At 38.6% G+C, this 20,200-nt stretch overlaps 1 protein-coding gene across 4 annotated transcripts in view; it reads left to right on the top strand.

Annotated features, from left to right (window-relative positions):
• Nucleotides 1-17,935, top strand: part of BLNK (B cell linker) — a 96,079-nt gene extending 78,144 nt beyond the window's left edge. For all 4 annotated transcript variants that reach the window (XM_069980126.1, XM_069980124.1, XM_069980123.1 and 1 more), the window contains 7 exons: nt 2,669-2,714; nt 4,214-4,292; nt 5,726-5,769; nt 9,515-9,579; nt 15,993-16,076; nt 16,163-16,318; nt 17,606-17,935. In XM_069980126.1, the coding sequence (XP_069836227.1) occupies nt 2,669-2,714; nt 4,214-4,292; nt 5,726-5,769; nt 9,515-9,579; nt 15,993-16,076; nt 16,163-16,318; nt 17,606-17,725 (594 nt within the window). In that variant the 3' untranslated portion in view covers nt 17,726-17,935. The remainder of the gene's footprint in view (nt 1-2,668; nt 2,715-4,213; nt 4,293-5,725; nt 5,770-9,514; nt 9,580-15,992; nt 16,077-16,162; nt 16,319-17,605) is intronic.
• Nucleotides 17,936-20,200: the final 2,265 nt, after the last annotated feature.

Below are 20,200 nucleotides of genomic sequence, written 5' to 3'. Positions count from 1 at the left end.
TTTTAATAAAAAAAATGGAAACAAAGATATTAATAAACATATTTGGTATTGCCATATGTGGAATTGCCCGAAATATTAAATGATCACATTTGTGATTTTGTACAGTAATTAGTGTAATCACAAAAAGACATCAAAGTGCAAAATATATCATTTTTGGTCACATATCATTCCAGAAGAAAACCCAATCAAAAAGTCACATACAGTGGTGCCTTGGATTACGAGCATAATTCGTTCCAGTACTGTGCTTGTAATCCAAATCCACTCTTAAACCAAAGTAAATTTTCCCATAAGAAATCACTGAAATGCAGGCAATTGGTTTCACACCCCAAAAATAATGATTTATTATTCTGAATAACATGTAAAACAAATGAAACAAACATTCAGAAACAGCAGAATATGTGATATTATAAGTTACTGTACAGTAATGGAGAGGATGGGAAACACAAGGGCTGACAGAGACTGCAGGGAGCATGAAGAAATGAGCAGGGCAGATGTGGGCACATGCATGCAGTGCTCTCTGTCCGGGGAGAGAGGGTTTACAGCTATGAAGAGATTACCTCCACAGTCCTGTCCCCTGATGTAAGCCCCAGCCTGAAGTGGATCTGCTATGATTTGGAAGGTGAGGGAGACTTTCTTGGTCACAGTACAGGACTGTAGACCCCGCTATGCAGACCATGCCCCTCCTCCACTCATGCTCCCACCCAGTACAGGGAGCTCTTAAACCAAAGCAATGCTCTTAAACCAAGTAAACATTTTGAAAAACTGTGATCTCTTAAATCAAAACGCTCTTAAACCAAGTTACTCTTAAACCAAGGTACCAATGTATATGCAAAAGAGGTACCAATTAAAACTACAGATTATGCTGCATAAAATAAGCCTGCACACAGCCCCATAGACGTTATTTTTTAAAGTGTTTTAAAAAGTTTTATATAAATTGGGTATCATAAAGTTATTTGGATGCTCATTCCCCGGTGGCTCACATTCAAGCAAAACCATTCCTGCATATAGTTAACAGCCACTGATCACTGCATGTGAGCACAGTTTAAAGGCTATGTTCACACTACGTAAAATAACATCCGTTGTCCACGCCGCAAAACTACGGCCGTTGTTTTGAGGTTTCCTATAATGACTGCAATGCAATGTAACTACGGCCTTTGAATTCACACTACTTATTAGATAATGGCCGTTGTTTATACGGCCCCGTGAAAAACGGACGTTATTTTACGTAGTGTGAACATAGCCTAAAGGTGTTATTCAGTGCTATAAAAACATGGCCACTTTCTTTCAGAGACAACACAAGTCTTCAGTTCAGGTGTGGTTTGCAATTAAGCTCCATTCACTACAATGGAACTGAGCATCAAAACCCTGCCCAAGTTGGAGACAAGAGCGGTGCTGTCTCTGGAAGAAAGTGGCCATGTTTTTGTAACGCTGGATAGCCCCTTTAACTGCAGAGGTCACAATGTAGTCCCAGTCACAGCAACACAGCCCACCAAGTGAGGAGCAAAGTATTGGACTTTGCCGGCACACTCCCTGGAAATGAGCCACCGGAAAGCAAGCGTAAAAATTACTTTCTTGGTGCTGGGACAACCCCTTTTAAAGTGAACCTGTCACCAAGACAAAGGCACCTAAGTTATCAGCATCAAGTTATAGAGCAGGAAGAACTGAGCAGATTGATATATATCTTTGTGGGAAAAGATTCAGTATAACTTGTAACATGCTGATTGAAATCCTTCATCCTTCTGTATTAAGGAGTCCAGTGGGCGGTGTTACTCAATGGACTGGACTCTTTTTAGCATGGAAACATCAGAAATTTCAATCAATTAATTACAAGTTATACTGAATCTTTTCCCGTAAAGATATATATCAATCTGTTTAGCTCCTTCTGCTCTATTACATGATGCTGATAGCTTAGGTAGTATTTTCATGATGACTGGTTCCCTTTAAGCTGATCATACATTAAATGTAAGTGAAACTGTGAGAAACAGTCATTTAGCCATTAAAAATAGAAACATGGTTGGCTGATTTCTCCGAGGAGACTTGACAACAGACACCAGGATGGTTCTGCTTTACTGTACATCAAATCACAGACTAATGAGAGTATATCAGTTGATAGGTAGCATCTAGTTAATATTTTATTCATTTTTGCTAATTCTACTTTACAGTCACTTGCTTAGAAAAATGTGTTTAAAATTCTTAATTAAAAAAAAAAACGAACCACAGTGAATTGCACAGCATTCTAAATATGTAGCCGGTGAAGACATCCTTGGCTCTGATTGGCTAGTGGTCAACCCTCCCTGTCTTTCTGGCAGAGGTTTCCATGGTGATTTTGTAACCAAGCAATGTTCTGAAACAACGTGTGCCTTGGTATTAATAAGCTGCCATTATCAACACAGCTCCAGTACTATAGCACGGAAAGGTTCTGTGTGTGATATTCATTGACTATGAGACAGATGATGGCTGGGGCATTCCCAAAGTGTCAATTTAAAAATCTGCAACCAGTGACTTTACGGCTGGTATGAAACTACATAACCCACATATGTCATACAGAACATCCTGGGAGTAGTAGTGTCAGAACAGCCGGAGATTGCGCATTATAGATAACAAGTTCTATATACTGCCTATTATGAATTTCTGAATTCTAAATACATTCTAATTTCTCTATTTCAAGATAATGGTTCCAGTTTTTCCGCAAAGGGACGTGAACAGCAATATTGGTAAGTTCCTTTTTGAAATAAAAAAAAAAAAAATGTTGTTGCTTCTTGTTTCCTAACTAAAAAAAAAGACAGAAATAATGAAGTAGGTTTCTGTTGACATAGGTGTCAATTAAAGTGATACAACAGTGTCAAGACTGTGATCACACAGCTCCTTTATTTAAAAAAAAAAAAAAAAATAGTACATAGACAATCACCGCTCAGCTGGATTTCCCAATGGAGAATAATTCACGGGTAACTGGCCGGGAATCAGGATAAACATGGACGAAAGCAGAGGTGCCAGCACAAGTGCCCATAGAAAATTATTAAAACTATATTTTTGGTGGTATTCATTAAAAACTCTTCATTAAAAGCTTTTGTTTTATGTTGTGCACACTGTTTTTAATAGATTCCCAATAAATAATAAATAGTTTTAATAATTTTCTATGGACACTGGTGGTGGAGCTTTTGCTTTTGTCTGCATTATTTCACCTTACATTGTTTCAGAATAATAGGCTTTAACAAAAAGCATTGGTCAGGGTTCACATGAGCATAATAAGGATGCATTTTTGTCTATATTATGGCCATAATTCCTGGCCTGAGACCTGTTAGGTCGGGTCACTGTTATACTGGATTTTACTGGAAAAGGAATCCGTATTATGGTATTGGGAATTCAACTTAAAGGGAAACTGTCACTATGATATCTAATCTATAACCACTATGTTATAGAGCAGGAAGAGCTGAGCAGATTGATATATATCTTTGTGGGAAAAGATTCCGTATAACTTGTAACATGTTGATTAAAATTCCTGCTCATTCTGTGTAAGGAGTCCAGTGGGCGGTGTCACCCAATGGACTGGACTCTTTGGCATGGAAACATCAGAGATTTCAATCAATAAATTACAAGTTATACTGAATCTTTTCCGATAAAGATATATATCAATTTACTCAGCTCCTTCTGCTCTATAACATGATGCCGATAGCTTAGGTAGCATTTTCATGCTTTAAAACTATGTTTTTTTTGCTATGTATTTTTGCTCAGTATTTGTCAACCAAAACCAGGAGTGGATTGAAAACACAGAAAGGCTATGCTCAAACACTGTTGAAATTTAGTAGATGGCCGGCATTTAATGACAAATGACGGCCACTAAATTTCAATAGTGTGTGAACATAGCCTTTCTTTGTTTTCAATCCACTTGGTTGAAAAATACTGACCAAAATACTGAGTAAAAATACTGTGTGGGAACATCACCTATAGGAATTATCCATTGTTAGAAAAACATGGTCACTTTCTTCTATAGACAACACAGCTCTTGTCTCCAGTTCGGGTGTCTCCATATATTTCAATAGAACAGAGTTGCAAAATAAGAGTTGTATTGTCTCTGGAAGAAAGTGTCCATGTTTTTTTAACACTGGATAACACCTTTAATGATTAAATGTTAATTTAACAATTAAATTAAGATATATGACTAACATCATGTTACTTAAAAAAAAGAAAAATGCAACTAACTTTTCTATTACAGACAAGCCCCAAGTCATGCAACGTCAAAGAATACAAAGTGCCGGTAATGAGCCTCCCCCGGTGCCTCCAGTGCCCCATAAGTAAGTTGTTCTGTTATCATACCAAGTATATGAATTGTTAAATAATTGAATAGACCAATCAGCAAGATGTTCATCAAGTTTAAAGGAGAACTCCAGGTAGAGGTTAAAAAAATGAAACTTCTGCAGAAGCATATAGCATTACTTACCTGGTTATCCCAGTTTTGAAACTGCCAAAAATCCATTTGTTTGGGGGGGGGGGTTGTTCTGTATTGTGTTTCTGTCCTTCCTGGTTGAGCAGTCCCCAGAAGGCAATGCTTTCCCTCAGCTGATCATCACAGTCCCCCACCCATCACAATCAGTAAATCTAGTGCTGCACCTGCTTCTGGCCATTCAAGATGGTGGATCACTCAGGGGATTGGGGGATCCAGCCAAGCCTCCTGTGAGATCATGCCCTGCCCCCTCTCTGCATCATCAGCCTGATCTTAGCAAACACACAAAATGTGAGACAGAGGCATGGAAAATTTGTCTCCTAAGGGGGGAGAGCAGAAGGAGCAGGAGACAATGTGAATTGGCACAGGGGCCATTTTTCTTAACTTCCTGGATTTCTATCAGCTACCAGTGTGGCAGAACCGCACAGATACGGTAATACATTGCATAGACACATCTATATAACTTTAAATGTACTTTAATAAGAAAACAAGTATTTCTTATCCGGAGTTCCCCTTTAACCAGGTCTTAAAGGAGACCTGTCCTATTTCTCAATTATTTATAGATAAATAGTTGTAGAGAATGAGCACCTACTTTCTTTTATATCAGTTTTCTTAATTGGAATAGATGGCCCATCAACTCAGATCATTCCTGATGCTTATGCTATTAAGGCTGGGGTTCATATCTCAAGTTGTCATGTGTCAAGTTTAACCCAAATACATGATACACAGGCGACAGGAACAAATCAGGTTGACATCTCTCCCACTGAGGAACTGATAAAAATGGAGCGCCCTCATTTTCCAAAGGATGTTACCTCTGCTGTGATGGGGAATTAAGTGCAAGACTAAAGGACCTTTTTCTTGGTCCAATCATTGGGCCAATGAGTGTTCCTAGGAATGTTGGTATCTAACAACTGGCCAATGTAAAAGGGACGGCTTTCAGCCAACAAAAGAGAGAACACCCATTTGTTGGCTGATGTATCTTCTGTGCAGCCCAGTCATAGCCCCTTTGTTGGCTGTACATCATGCTTTATAAACCAGTGATGTGCGTCCTACCATGAAACATTAAATTGACAATTTATCGTTCCTTGTGTAGACTCAGCAATCACAGAAATGGACTGCCTTGTGTACAATTTCCCTTTTTGGTATTAATAAGTTCTGTGTATGTTGTACCCTGCTCATTACTCTCCATATACTTTATTACTCTTTAATGTATTATAAATTACTTTTGTTCAAAACATGTATGAGCATTAATAAACCTAACAAGTACATAACATTTCTTTCCAGGTTACCTGTTCCTTTACCTAAACCTAATTTACTACCTATTCAAAGTAAGTAGATGTTTATTATTCTTTACTGTGGCTAAAATGATACGACTTATACTTAGAGGGGATATCCAGGGATAAAAAAAAAACACAGCTACTCTCTTGCAAAAAAAACCCTGTCCTCAGGTTGTGTGCGGTATTACAATTGAGCTTCATTCACTTCAATGAAACTGAGCTGCAAGACCTACACCCAAACTGAGGACAGGAGAGGTGCTGTTTCTGGAAGAAAGCGGCCATGTTTTTTTAAGCCTGAACGTATATAAACGTTCCTGACTTCAGAGGCTTTAGATGTGTCCCTTTAGACGAAGCAATAAATCGCCCAATCGATCGTTCAACAATTTTTAAGCAACAATTTGTTTTTTATGCCGATCAGCATTTAGACGAAGCGATAAATCGTTGAGAAAATAATTTTTATGATTTTAAGATCGCTTAAGGCCATCTCACACAATAGGATCAATCTTTGAAAGACAATTTAGACGAAGCAATCTGCAAATTTTCAATGCTGCGGGGGTCCCGATTACTTGTACCGATGGGCGAGGGTAAGACACTTACCTCCGTCCTGTCAGATCGACCATCTATGTGTAGAGTCTGCTCTCAGGCAGGCTCTATGCACAGATCGCCGATAATACTGGCATAGCATAGATCAGTATATGCATCTATCTATTGATTGCATATTTTACAGTAAAATAAAAGTGTAAGAAAAGTCTTAAAAAAAAGTTTTTAAAAGTATTTTTAAGTTTTGTTTTTTAAAAAAAAACAACTTATAAACCCTCTCAATAAGTTTAAATTACATCTGTGCCCATTATAAAGATAAAAATATGTAAAAAAAAAAAACAAATAAATGAACATATTACATATAATAGTGTGCAGAATTGTCTGATGTATTAAAATACTACAATTTTGTTCCTGCATAGTGAACAGCGTAAACAAAAGAAGCAAAAAAACAGGATTGCTCATTTCTTAAAATTATATATAAAAAACAATAATAAAAGCGATCAAAAACTACCACAGTAATAAAAGGGGTTAAGACCTAAAAAGCAATAGTTGACCTGAATTCACAAACTTGCCTTTATAAAGTGTATATGTTGTCTATGTGTATATGGGCCTGTGCATTAAAACGATCCAATCTGGAAATGTTTTGTTAAAAAAAAAAATCCCAGTCTTGGCAGCTTTTCTAGTAACACCGATGTTATTTTGCATTTTATTCATACAAAATCAGGCACTCTTCTGTGAGTCTGTGAATACACTGTGATTACCTACAGATGCTCACACAGTCCTCTGGATTATTAAGTTCCCGTCTCTGTTATTGCTTTCTGTAGAGGTTGCTAGACTGAGTTTTATCGTATCATTTTTTCTTTGGATAGAGAGGATCTGCCAGAAATCCTGAAATATCTGTATCAGTAAATATTTTTATTCTACATAGTGCCGTTCCTCTGTAATTCTCCCTTGAAATATATGAATAATTTAACAATAGTATGGGGGAGATTTATCAAACATGGTGTAAAGTGAAGCTGGCTCAGTTGCCCCTAGCAACCAATCAGATTCCATCTTTCATTCCTCACAGACTCTTTGGAAAATGAAAAGTGGAATCTGATTGGTTGCTAGGGGCGACTGAGCCAGTCTTACTTTACACCATGTTAGATAAATCTCCCCCTGTGTCTTTACTGGTTCCCTCTACCAAAGAGACATGGTAGTGCTATGTTATATTTCCAGGAGGAATAACCAAGGAACTTCACAATGCAGAGTTCTAAGAAAGGAATAGACCCCAATAAATTATAATGGTTTGGTCATGCTTTTGTTTTTAATATCGGTCACTCACTGTTTATTTTACAGTTGTATCTTGTATGCAAAGTTTTAGTCCAGTTAGAGAGTGGAGAAGGATCCCCGATCCCTGAATTTATTCTAATTGACAGATCGGGGGTCAGGAAGAAATTTTTTCATCCAAAAATTAGTAACGTTGAAGTAGACAAACATACTGGTAGACATTTATGAAAGAGGCGTACGCCAGAGAGAAGGTGCAGATTCGCCGCCTTTTCCCTAGCGCACGCCTCCCATATGATTGATGAGCTATCCCCAGGATAAGCCAATAATAGTTGACTGGTGATGTGCCGACACCTGGCACCCTTGTCGACACAAATCGGCAAATGTGGCCAGAATGAGTTGGCTCCATTTACTGTGTAGTGGTGGTGACAGGTAACTGCAGCTCAGCTCCCATTCAATTAAACAGAAGCTGAGTAGTGTTGATTGCAGAGGCAGAACTGTTTAGGTTCGGCAAGTTTGTGTGTACCTGAACGCTCTGCATTTGGCTCCCTGCATATGTTAGTCCTGGAAAACCTTGATTTACAATAGGAAGTTCCACCTACCTGAAGTTTCACCAGCGTTCGGGAGCTCTGACCTCTCCGTAATACACTCAGCCACAGCTGTTGCCATAGTAAGCAGAACTTCACAGGCTACATTAATCCATCACAAATGGAATTGCATCATCTGCAAATATTTTTTATAATGTTCCACTGCGTTTCATGAAATATTTAGCAGCTTGAATGTGAGTGAATTCTATTATATAGGTTTAGCCTGTACCATGTATTACTAGTATAACAGGAAGATATATAAACATTGCATAACAATATTACATCAAGCTTAGTTACTAGTGATTCAGCCGTACAAGAAAGAAAAATGTCATCACTGTTAGTATATGGGAGAGGGTTTTGTAATATATTTGTCTTGAGTAATATGGTGTAACACATCATGTAGTATGCAAAAGGCTGTATGGTAGGAAACCTACAAATTAAAGGGCATATCCAGGTGTAGAAAAACATGTCTGCCTTCTTCTATTGAAGTTAATAGAGCTGAATTGCAATATTACACACAACTTGAGGACAGGGGTGGGCTGTTTTTGCAAGAAAATAGCTGTGTTTTTTTCATTCCTGGCTAAGCCCCTTTAATACTATGTCGCCTGTGTTAATTCTGATGTCTATTATGCATATTATTAGTTATAATAAAATTTTTGAAGCATAATAAAAAATAAATATATCTCATCATCATAAAGGGTCTTATTGCAAGGACTAAAGCGTTTTCTTGAAAAAGCAACACTCAATCGCACATTCGTCCAAAATTCTGGACACTGATCTAAGATTCGGGAGGTTGATCCCATCAGACACTGATAGCGGATTCTCCAGTGGGCTTAGGCAATTGCACAATACCCACTGGGCTCATATCAAACCATCAGCAGAGAACAACCCCATTTGAAGAGGCCTTTAGAGCTTGTCATCTACTTCCTATTGACTTATTTGAAAATAATTGTATTCATCATATCTCCTATGTATTGAATGATAACGTGGCCCTGGGGTCATGTTCTGTATAAAAGGCAGTTGGGTCCTAAAAATTGCTTCTCTGGTTGGCCCAAAACTGACTTATATTATTATAATTATTATTATTATGATTATTATTATTAGTATATCTAATTGTTATTGATACTTTTGAGAAAATGACTTTAAATAAAAAAGACAACTCAAACCATAGCAACTCAACAATTCTATGCAAATTACAAACAATGTTACTTTGGACCAGTGCACGGGGAAGTAGGGGAAACATTAGACTATCCCTGAAAAATTGTCTGTAGTCGAAACGACTAAAGTATTTTTACAATGAGAGTGAATGTAGACTAGTAAAATTGTCTTAAGTCTGAAGTTAGCATGTTAAGAAATTATATTGACTACAGAAATTATGCTAACAGATTTATACTTTCATATAGAACCTCCTGAGCCTGCTGTGCGCTATACACCTGGGGCAACTCGCCATGGCAGTACAGTGGAGCAGGTAAGAAAAAAATATAGAACACTAAACAGGTGTTAAAGTTTAAAAAAAAGAATCTATTAGCCACAGTGGAGAACAGTATACAAAGAGCATCTCTGGAGGACCTTCAGGTTGACGACAGCCAAGTGCACAGTGCAGGCAGGGCTCTGTCATCCTCTGCTACTGCCCATACACCTGTAAAGGCAGTAGCAGGTGATGGCAGAGATAAACTGCACAATGTCACCTGGGCTTTGTCTGTGGGCCAAGCAGTCACAACCACCAGATTAGGCCCTGCAATTAGTCCCCCTTGTGTGCGTGACTGACCGCTGTATAAGCAATTTTACCAAAAGGCGAGCCTTCCATCATGGCAGTGCTCCAATGTCTTCACTACAGCAGACATAAGCAGTACAGCACGGATAGGATGCCTCTGTAAGGCGCATGGGTGCCATATTGTAACACTAATGAGATGGAAGGTCCGCCTCTTGGTAACATTGCTGATACAACGCTGTCAATCACACCCATGGGGGCGTAATTACAGCCCTGACACGTAAATCCAAAATAAATTAAATACTGGATAGTGTAAGTTACAGATACCTGATGTGGTGCTGCAGGGAACCTTAATACTAAAGCTAATAATACACCTTAGATCAAAATTGTCTGAACCTACTTATTTCAGCTAATCTGTCAGCCATCTACAACGTTTTCAACATACCCAGATCCCTCTGTTCTAAGTGAGCTCATGGTTGAGGGAATTAGGACAGATAGATAATGGCTGAACGTTCGTTTAACTGAAAACTATCTAAACCATTAAAATGGATGGTGTCAATCGGTATAAAATAAGCAGTATACAAATGTGTATGAAGAAGAATACAAATATGTATGAAGAAGTAATCTTCAAATAATAAATACTGATGAAAAACAGTAGTGGCACTCACCGCTTGGGGTCGTGAAAAATCTTCAATGCTTGGGGAACATCCTGAACTACATATAAATAATCTTGGTGTAGACTAGAGATGAGCGAACCGGGTTCGAGTCCATCTGAACCCGAACGTTTGGCATTTGATTAGCTGGGGCTGCTGAACTTGGATAAAGCTCTAAGGTTGTCTGGAAAACATGGATACGGCCAATGACTATATCCATGTTTTCCACATAGCCTTAGGGCTTTATCCAACTTCAGCAGCCCCAGCTAATCAAATGCCGAAAGTTCGGGTTCGGATAGACTCATCTCTAGTGCAGACCCATACTACTCATACTCACTCAAAGTGTAGAAACATGACAAGACATCTTTTTTTTTTCTTTTTCTTTTTAAGCTCTGTCGTCAATGACTGCCAATGACTTTAGCTAATTAATTATTAATGCATTATAAATGGAGAATTCAGTGTAGTGGTTTTATAAGAAACTCCAGGAATGTGAGGAATGTAAGATCTGGGCCTGTGGCCTGCACATGCACCAGCAGCCTGTATTGTGGAAGATAACATATCAGCAGGAATAAAGTAGTGATTGTGAGACTTCTGATATTAAGAATGTAACCCAGTTACCCAATATTGTAAGGAGCCGCTGAGCCCATGCTTTGAATATGTTGTAAGTATAGGTCAGCAACACCTTAAAGGGGTTATCCAGCGCTACAAAAACATGGCCACTTTTCCCTCTCTCGTCTCCAGATTGGGTGGGGTTTCAAACTCAGTTCCATTGAAGTAAATGGAGCTTAATTGCAAACCGCACCTGACCTGGAGACAAGAGGGGGGAAAAGTGGCCATGTTTTTGTAGCGATGGATAACCCCTTTAAAAATGCTACATGGTGTATGGTATACTCCAATGTGGACCTGATATAATTTGTTAGTGACTATGCTTGGTCCTTTCCCAAATACATATTGTTTTTCTTGCACTTTGGAATCAAACAGATAACATGAATGAAATAGCTTAACAGTGATTATATTCTGTGTATGTTTTGGTTATCTCTTTTTGGACAGCCATCAGTTTGGCACCAAAACCCAGTTGTTTTATGGAAATAACAGCCGTCATTTGCATAAATTGGCAGAATTTTAGCACCAAAATGATGGCCGTCCCAAAAAAGCGGCCGCGAAAAAGCCGGAAAAAGATGTTGTGTGAACTGTGTTGTTTTCTTTTCAGTCTGACACAGTGCTCTCTGCTGCCACCTCTGTCTGAGACAGGAACTGTCCAGAGCAGGAGAGGCTTTCTGTTTCAATATTTTTATTAAATTTTTCAGATAATAAATGTCAAAATGCTGCTCTGGACAGTTCCTGTCTCGTACAGAGGTGGCAGCAGAGAGCACTGTGAGCTTGAAAAAAAAACATAATTTCCAGCAGAACATACAGCAGCTGATAAATATGGGAAGACGGACAATTTTTAAATAGAAGTACATTTAAAAAAAATCTATAATTTTCTGAAACCAGTTGATATAAAAGAAAAAGATTTTCGCTGGATAACCCCTTTAAACGGTATTAGTCAATGGGTACACTAAGAACATGTCATGAAATATTCTATGAAGAACATGTGCATCAGGAAAGTGCCCGTGATTCCTGCGCTCCAATACACTTCTATGGGGGGCGTCCGGCCTGGAATTCCGGACAAAAATAGGGTCGGTTCTAAAAAAATCCAATTTTATTTTACGTAACGGACACCGTGACTAATACAAGCCTATGGGTCCGGAAAACAGGGTATTTTTCCGGACGTGTAAAGGGGGCCTAACTAAATACACCTTCTTCTTGTGGCTTTACACTTCTTCCTTCAATGTCCTTTCAAAGTCTAGTGTGCAAATACAGTGTTCTCCACACTCACAGGCCTATCTAGAGCTTAATAATTATTAACCTTTGGCATGCATTTGTTGCTTTTACTACGCTACGTTAAAGTTTTACAGCTATCACTAACTACCAGGAGAAAACTTGTTAACTTGTTATAGTTCTTTGTGATTTTTTAGAAACCCACAAACATGTGTAAACGGATACATTGCCAAAGGGAGATCCTCATAAAATACATTGTCTAACATGATTTTAGACCCCAACACCACCACTTTGTGAAAGGGTCACAGATTTACTCCAAAGGTCTTAAAGGGTTCAGCTGGTGGTATAATGTGTTACGGTGACCTCACAAGACTCTAATGACAGAAGAGAAGTTTGGGGTGCGCTGGATTCTTTCCACTCACCCTTTTGTTGTATGAGGGTTAAGCCATAGCAGTTTGGCTACGGCTTACCCACAAAGAACACATTAGTGTTAAGCCCCTTTTGTATGATTCGGCAAGCAACATTGCTAGAAACGCTTCTTCAGCCGATAATTGGCCTATGTAAAAGTGTCAGCGGTCAGCCAAGAAGCAGGAAAACGACTCATCGTCGGAGATGTGCAGTCGACTGCGCACAAACGATAGTGATTGTTTGCGCCGCCCGGCCATTTGATTTGTTGTGCTGTTTGATGGCACTGCAGGCAAGAGCTGTTCTCACTGATCAGCAGATGGCTGAAGATTGATCCCTCTAAAAGGACACTTAGTTTGGAGAAATGATAGTTATCCTTAAAGGAGTTATCCGGTTAGGCTAGGTTCACACTGCGTTTTCAGCATCCGTTTAACGCATCCGTTTTTTGCAAAAAAAGCATGAAAAACGTATTGCAAAAAACGGATTCATTTGTGTGCATCTGTTTTTCCATTGACTTCCATTATAAAAAAAAACGGATCCGTTTTTTTTGACGGACCAAAACGGACAAAAAAACGTTGCTGACCCTATTTTTCTGGACGTTAAAAAAAACGGATCCGTTAAACGGATGCTGAAAACGCAGTGTGAACCTAGCCTTAGGTAAAATATATGTTAAATCACCCCCCTCCTGGAGACTAACAATTTATTTCATGAAGTTAGCGTTAACCATAGGTGAGCACTAAAGGCACTCCAAGACGTGGCCGTTTTTGCCTGGCACGTCTTGGAGTGCCAGAGTCCTCTTCAATGGTTAATGCTGACTTTGTTTCGAGTGCCTGATCAGCACCGGACACCTGTGCACCCTCTTACATTTAGAGCTGCTGCAATCCACATCTCTCAAGGTGCGGTGAATCACTCCTTCTTTGGATCTGTAATTTATTTCATGCATTCAATTACCTTATTTGTCGTCTTCCCTTAGTTTTGAGCATGCTGCTTTCTGCTAAAGACACAAAAAAAATGAGTTAGTCTATCTCTGCTCTCAACCCCCTCCTCCCTAAACAGCTGATGTAAACAAGTCCCTATCTGCAACTTCGTAGCTTCTTTGTAGCGCTCTGAGAGTCTGAGGCAAAGTTGCTGATGTACTAACTTTCATTATCCCTCTAGGCATTACAAAGTTGCTACAATGTTGAAGATAGGGATTTCTTTCTGAGACGGCTGATGTAAACAATTCCCTATTTGACACTTTGTAATGGGAGTTATAATCACAGTGAGTTCATCGGCAACTTGACCTCAGGTTAACCCTCCCAACATTACAAAGAAGCTACTAAGTTGAAAATAAAGACTTGTTTACATCAGCCGTTTTGGAAGGGATGGGAAAGAGAGGTTTGAGAGCAGAGCCTGACGAATAGCTCAGAAAGTTTTTTGTGTCTTTAGCAGAAAGCAGCAGCTCAAAACTGAGGGAAGGAGACAGATACAAGTAATAACATGTATGGAATAAATTATAAGTCTCTAGGAGGGGGGATATTTCAATATACAGCGTATGTTACCTAACTGGATAACTACTATAAAGCTACAATTTAGAAGAGATCCACTGTAGGCAATAACAAATAATCTACAAGTACTGTCCTGATAACCTACCACAGGTAGGATTTTATTAAAGCTGAAGCCAGTTTGATTTGTTAATGAAGTTTAAATTCCTCCAATTCAGCATCCAATAATTCAGATGGCTTGAAAGTCCAACACTTGGATTAAGCATGTGCAATTACTGCAATAAAGGGCAAAAATTTACAAAACATGAAGCAGTATACTAAGGAAAGATTTAAAAAAGTCGGAAAGCTCTTAAACACATGGAGGGAGATTTATCAAACTGGTGTAAAGTAGAATTGTCTTAGGCTAGGTTCACACTGCGTTTTCAGCATCCGTTTAACGGATCCGTTTTTTTTAACGTCCAGAAAAATAGGGTCAGCAACGTTTTTTGGTCCGTTTTGGTCCGCCAAAAAAAAACGGATCCGTTTTTTTTTATAATGGAAGTCAATGGAAAAACGGATGCACACAAATGAATCCGTTTTTTGCAATCCGTTTTTCATGCGTTTTTTGCAAAAAAACGGATGCGTTAAACGGATGCTGAAAACGCACTGTGAACCTAGCCTTAGGGCCCTATTCCACCTGACGATTATCGTTCAGATTATCGTTAAATCGTTCGAATCTAAACGAAAATCGTTCGGTTGAAATGCAGTTAACGATTAACGACCGAAGGAGAAATCGTTGATCGCTTTATAAGACCTGAACCTATTTTTATCATTGCTCGTTCGCAAAACGCTCGCAAATCGTTCGCATTAAATAAGACATAGTTTGGTCGTTCGCAATAGATACAAACGCAATAGCGAATAAATAGCGAAGAAAAAACTCACAATTCTGATCATAAGTAACGATTATCGTTCCATGGAAATAAGTGAACGTTTTCAGGTCTTTCGCAATAGCGGTCGTTTGAGATCGTTAATCGTTAACGATTATGCAAACGATAATCGTCCGGTGGAATAGGGCCCTTAGTTGCCCCAAGCAACCAATCAGATTCCACCTTTCATTTTTAAAAGATTAAATGAGGAATGAAAAGTGGAATCTGATTGGTTGCTAGGGGCAAACAAGACAATTCTACTTTACACCAGTTTGATAAATCAGTTCTGCCTCTAGGGGACCTGGATCCATATCCTTCACAAGCAGCTCATCAATTTCCATAGACAACAGAAATGCATAATTTCAATAAATTTTAAACTTAATTTAAAGGGAACCTGTCACCAAGACAATGCTATCTAATCTATCACCATCACGTTATAGAGCAGGAAGAACTGAGCAGACTGATATATAACTTTGTAGGAAAAGATTCCGTATAACTTGTAATATGTTGATTGAAATCCCTGAATATTCTGTGATAAGGAGTCCAGTGGGCGGTGTCACTCAATGGACTGGACTCTTTAGCATGGGAACAGAGATTTCAATCAATAAAATACAAATTATACTAAATCTATTCCCATAAAGATAGATATTAATCTGCTCAGCTCCTCCTGCTCTATAACATGATGCTGATAGCTTAGCTTAGGTAGCATTTTCATAGTGATGAGTTCCCTTTAAAAAATTTAATTCAATAGTAATAATCCAATAAATCTGACAATCTGGCAGTATCACCCATACGGTTCCATTATATTGCTGGATTAAAGGAAATTTTAGCAGCAACGAAGTACTATGCCACTTTTTTTTATTGTTAGCCCAATGAATACTGTAGGTATTTTTGTGTTACAGGATGCTGATGTCCTCAATAAAGAGTGGTATGTTTCATCATGTGACCGGCGCAAAGCAGAAGAAGCTCTGACTGCTACATTCAAGGTATTACTTCTTTGTTCCTTATATTCTGATACATAATAAAATAATGAAGAAAAAAATTATTACAAAGATGTTTTATTTTCCAACAGGATGGATCTTTTCTAGTAAGGAAAAGCAGCGGACAAGACTCCAAGCAGCCATTCACCCTTGTAGTATTTTACAATAGGCGAGTGTATAATATTCCGGTGCGATACATTGACGGTACACGACAATACGCTCTGGGGAGAGAGAAAAGTGGAGAAGAGGTATATAAACTTATTTATTTGGAGACGTACTACTCTACTACAACAAATGCTGATGTGATGGTGGCAAACTAAAGGAAAAGTGCTTTACCATACTGATCACAGCAGTTTTTCTATATAATTTAAAGTTTACCTGTCATTATTACTTTCAAAATCTAAACCAACGGGATGTTATATAAAGCATGTTTGAAATATACTTTTTTTTTTCTTTAGTTATTATGCTTTTTAACAAAACTATACTTACTTGTATCCAGGTCCAGTCTCCTGATGTAGCTTTTTGGACTTGTGCTGGTTGAAAAGACCTTAAGGGTCCATTTACACAGAAAGATTACCTGACAGATTATCTGCCAAAGATTTGAAGCCAAAGCCAGGAATAGATTTGAAAAGAGGAGAAATCTCAGGCTTTCCTTTATGACCTGATCTCTGTTTATAGTCTGTTTCTGGCTTTGGCTTCAAATCTTTGGCAGATAATCTTTCTTTGTAAATGGACCCAGTTTCAGTCATCTGCATTCACAGAGAAAGCAGTTATTTGATTGATGGATACATTGAGCTGTAACTCTCTGGAAAAAAAAGAGACTAAACACATGAAGTCTGACCTGTACAACCAGCACAAGAATAAAAACCTGCCTGGACCTGGATAAAAGTAAGTATAGCTTTGTTTTAAAGCATGATATCTTAAAAAAAATTAAGAATGTAAATTAAATTGTAAACTTTCTTTAGTTTGTTGCTTGATTGTGCAGCCCTGTCTGCTAGAAGATCAGTGCTCAATTACAGCCCTGCTTGGCCCATGTGATATGGCCTTTATTTGTTCCCAACATTATCTGCCAGGGGAAAGTTGGCAGCGCCACTACACACAAGATTTGCAGCCAGTCGCATTAAAATGGGAAGGTTCATCCAACTTTCCACTAATGTGTATGGGGCCGGATGCAGTCCTAAGAAACTTCTCCCAGGACTGCATCCAGCTTTTCCATGCACCTGGAGCGGAGTTGAAAGGCAGCCACCTGACAAGCCATATGCCAGGCGTAGCGAAGCACTTCACTAATACTGTAGATTCGCTCATCTCTATTGTCAGCACTGCTTGGAGATTGTCAAACTATAACTCATTGACAACAATTATCGATTTATTCCTACATTGAGGGGAAACAAGAATTTATTAACAGAAAAAAGTTTTCTTTTAGGGTGGGAAAAAAAAAATTATTCCCTAATGAGATGAAACAGTATAATAAAATCATACATGGCTCTGTATTCATGCACTTCATAATGATAACTTCCTTTTCTTCCTCTATACAGAAATTCTACAGTGTGGCAGAAATTATTGAAAACCATCGTCAAACGCCTCTTGTGCTCATTGACAGCCAAAATAACACAAAAGACTCCACAAAGTTAAAACAGGCTGTTAGAATCCCTTAAGCTATTTGCAAAACTGTGAAAATTCTACAAGCCGACAAGAGAAGCAACGGAGGATTCATTTGTGAAACTGGAAGTATATCAGCCACTTTGTGTACATATCTACCTATATATATTTCCATGGTGGGCAGACGGCTCATACCATCTAGATTCCTGTATATACATTTTATAACATACTAATTCTGTGTGCACAATAAATTCAATTTAAAGCGAGCCATGTGTGTTTTATTGCTGTTCACGTCCAAAGTCGAATCTTAAATTTCCATTGCCGGAGTGCAGTGCATTGTGGGAACTCGGGCAACAGCTGTTAGGTCACATGTATGACTGTGGAGTTATGATAAGCCACAATCTGTTTTAAGGGCAACCGAAATATATAATATATATATATATTTTTTTTTTTTTACTTTGGATGAAAACTTTATGTAAGCTGCTTATCATTCTAGTAATATTGAAAGTTCTTAGCTCCTCTTTCTAACTGCTTCTTCCTGCATTTAAATTAGGAAAGTCAATGAGAACTGTAAATAATTTGCAATCTCTCCTATTACCTCCTGAAGGATGCAACACCTTTGCTTCCTAAGTATGCAATAATATTCTGTTTTTTTAACTCCACATTTTAAAAAGTAAAACTTATTTTATTCCTTCACATTTTTTTTTTGTGGGACGAATTTTAAAGGGGTTGTCCAGCAACTGGTGTCTGAAAGTTATATAGATTTTGTAATTTACTTCTATTTAAAAAATATCATGTCTTCCCATACTTAACAGCTGCTGTGTGTCCTGCAGGAAATGTTTTCTTTTCAGTCTGACTTAGTGCTCTCTGCTGCCATCTCTGTCTGAGACAGGAACTGTCCAGAGCAGTAGCAAATTCCCATAGAAAACATCTCCTGCTCTCGGACAGAGATGTCAGCAGAGAGCACTGTGTCAGAGTGAAAAGAAAACAAAATTTCCTGCAGGACATACAGCAGCAGATAAGTATGGGAAGACTTGGGATTTTTGAATAGAAGTAAATTACAAATCTACATAACTTTCTGACACCAGTTGATTTTAAAGTTTTTTTTTTTTTTTTTTGCTGGATAACCCCAGATTTAATGTGGTTTAAAGGCCCTATTATACAAAAGGATTATGGGCCTTCCTTGGACATGTACCGGCTGATAATCATTTTGTGTATTAGGTCAAATATTAAAAGGCCACAATCAGCCGACATGCACAATGTTGGCTGATCGAGGTCTTTCAGCATGGTGAAAAATCCCTGATCATATCAGTAATGCTCTGCTGCTCAATGCCCCGAGGAACAGCACAGGCAGCAAAAACAGTTTTTTGTGCAATTTTTGCCTTGCTTTTGGTGCTTTCTAGAGATGAGCGAACCTTGAGCATGCTCGAGTCCATCCGAACCCGAACTTTCGGCATTTGATTAGCGGTGGCTGCTGAACTTGGATAAAGCCCTAAGGCTATGGGGAAAACATGGATATAGTCATTGGCTGTATCCATGCTTTCCAGACAACCTTAGAGCTTTATCCAACTTCAGCAGCCGCCACTAATCAAATGCCAAAAGTTCGGGTTCGGATGGACTCGATCCGAACCCGGTTCTCTCATCTCTAAGTGCTTTTTTTATAAAAGCAGCATGCTCTAGGGCAGCTTGTGTCTTTCTCCAATACACCTCCACTTTTATTTATTTTTTTAATCTTTCTTCTTAAAGGGAATCTGACAGCCCTATTGCCCTGCTAAGAGCTGCAGAAACTGTTGGATACCTGTTAGGATTCAAAAAACAAACCGTATCTTATGTGCTTCATGGTCAGGTGATCCGCACTGAAAATGCTGGTATGGCAAAGAGATCCCACCTTATGGCTATGTTTTACTTCGGGAAAATAGCTGGAAAAGGTGGCCCAAATAACGATCATGAGCATTATTCACGGCCGCCAATATTAAGAGGTGGCCGCCTTTCCCTACTATGATCCCCTAGTAGGGGGGGGGATCCTTGAGTCACTCAGCTTGCCAGTGCTGGTGTTTCTGTATAAGAATTATTTGATGCTTATACTGAGCTGCCTGGCCTTGAGAGACTGAATTTAAAGCAATGCAGGCAAAGGCAATAACAATAGCTTAGGAGACATTACTGCAACCTCTGGCTGTCCAGTAACATGCAGCAGTATTGTGGAACCTACAGTACAATGTACAAAGCACCTGCAGAAACCTTTGCTTGACAATACACAGTATAAAAGAAAACGAATGGCTATTGTATGATAAATGAGCCTAGTTAGTCTAGGCAGCTTATTCTCATCACTGTAGATTTTTTGAATTTTTTTTTCTCCTACAAAGTAGCTCATCAATAGTGAGATATACTGCACGGCATATAAGATATGGGGCAAAAATGCTTTTCTAATAACAGTTATACAATTAAACTCAAAATATCCTTAAGGACCAGGACAATTTTCAGTTTTGCGTTTTTCCCTCCTTGTATTCTAAGAGCTATAACGTAAAACTTTT

This window comes from Dendropsophus ebraccatus, chromosome 8, assembly GCF_027789765.1.
Source record: "Dendropsophus ebraccatus isolate aDenEbr1 chromosome 8, aDenEbr1.pat, whole genome shotgun sequence".
NCBI lineage: Eukaryota > Metazoa > Chordata > Amphibia > Anura > Hylidae > Dendropsophus > Dendropsophus ebraccatus.
Note: the sequence above shows the minus strand (reverse complement) of the source record. Positions and strands in the feature narration are given on the sequence as shown.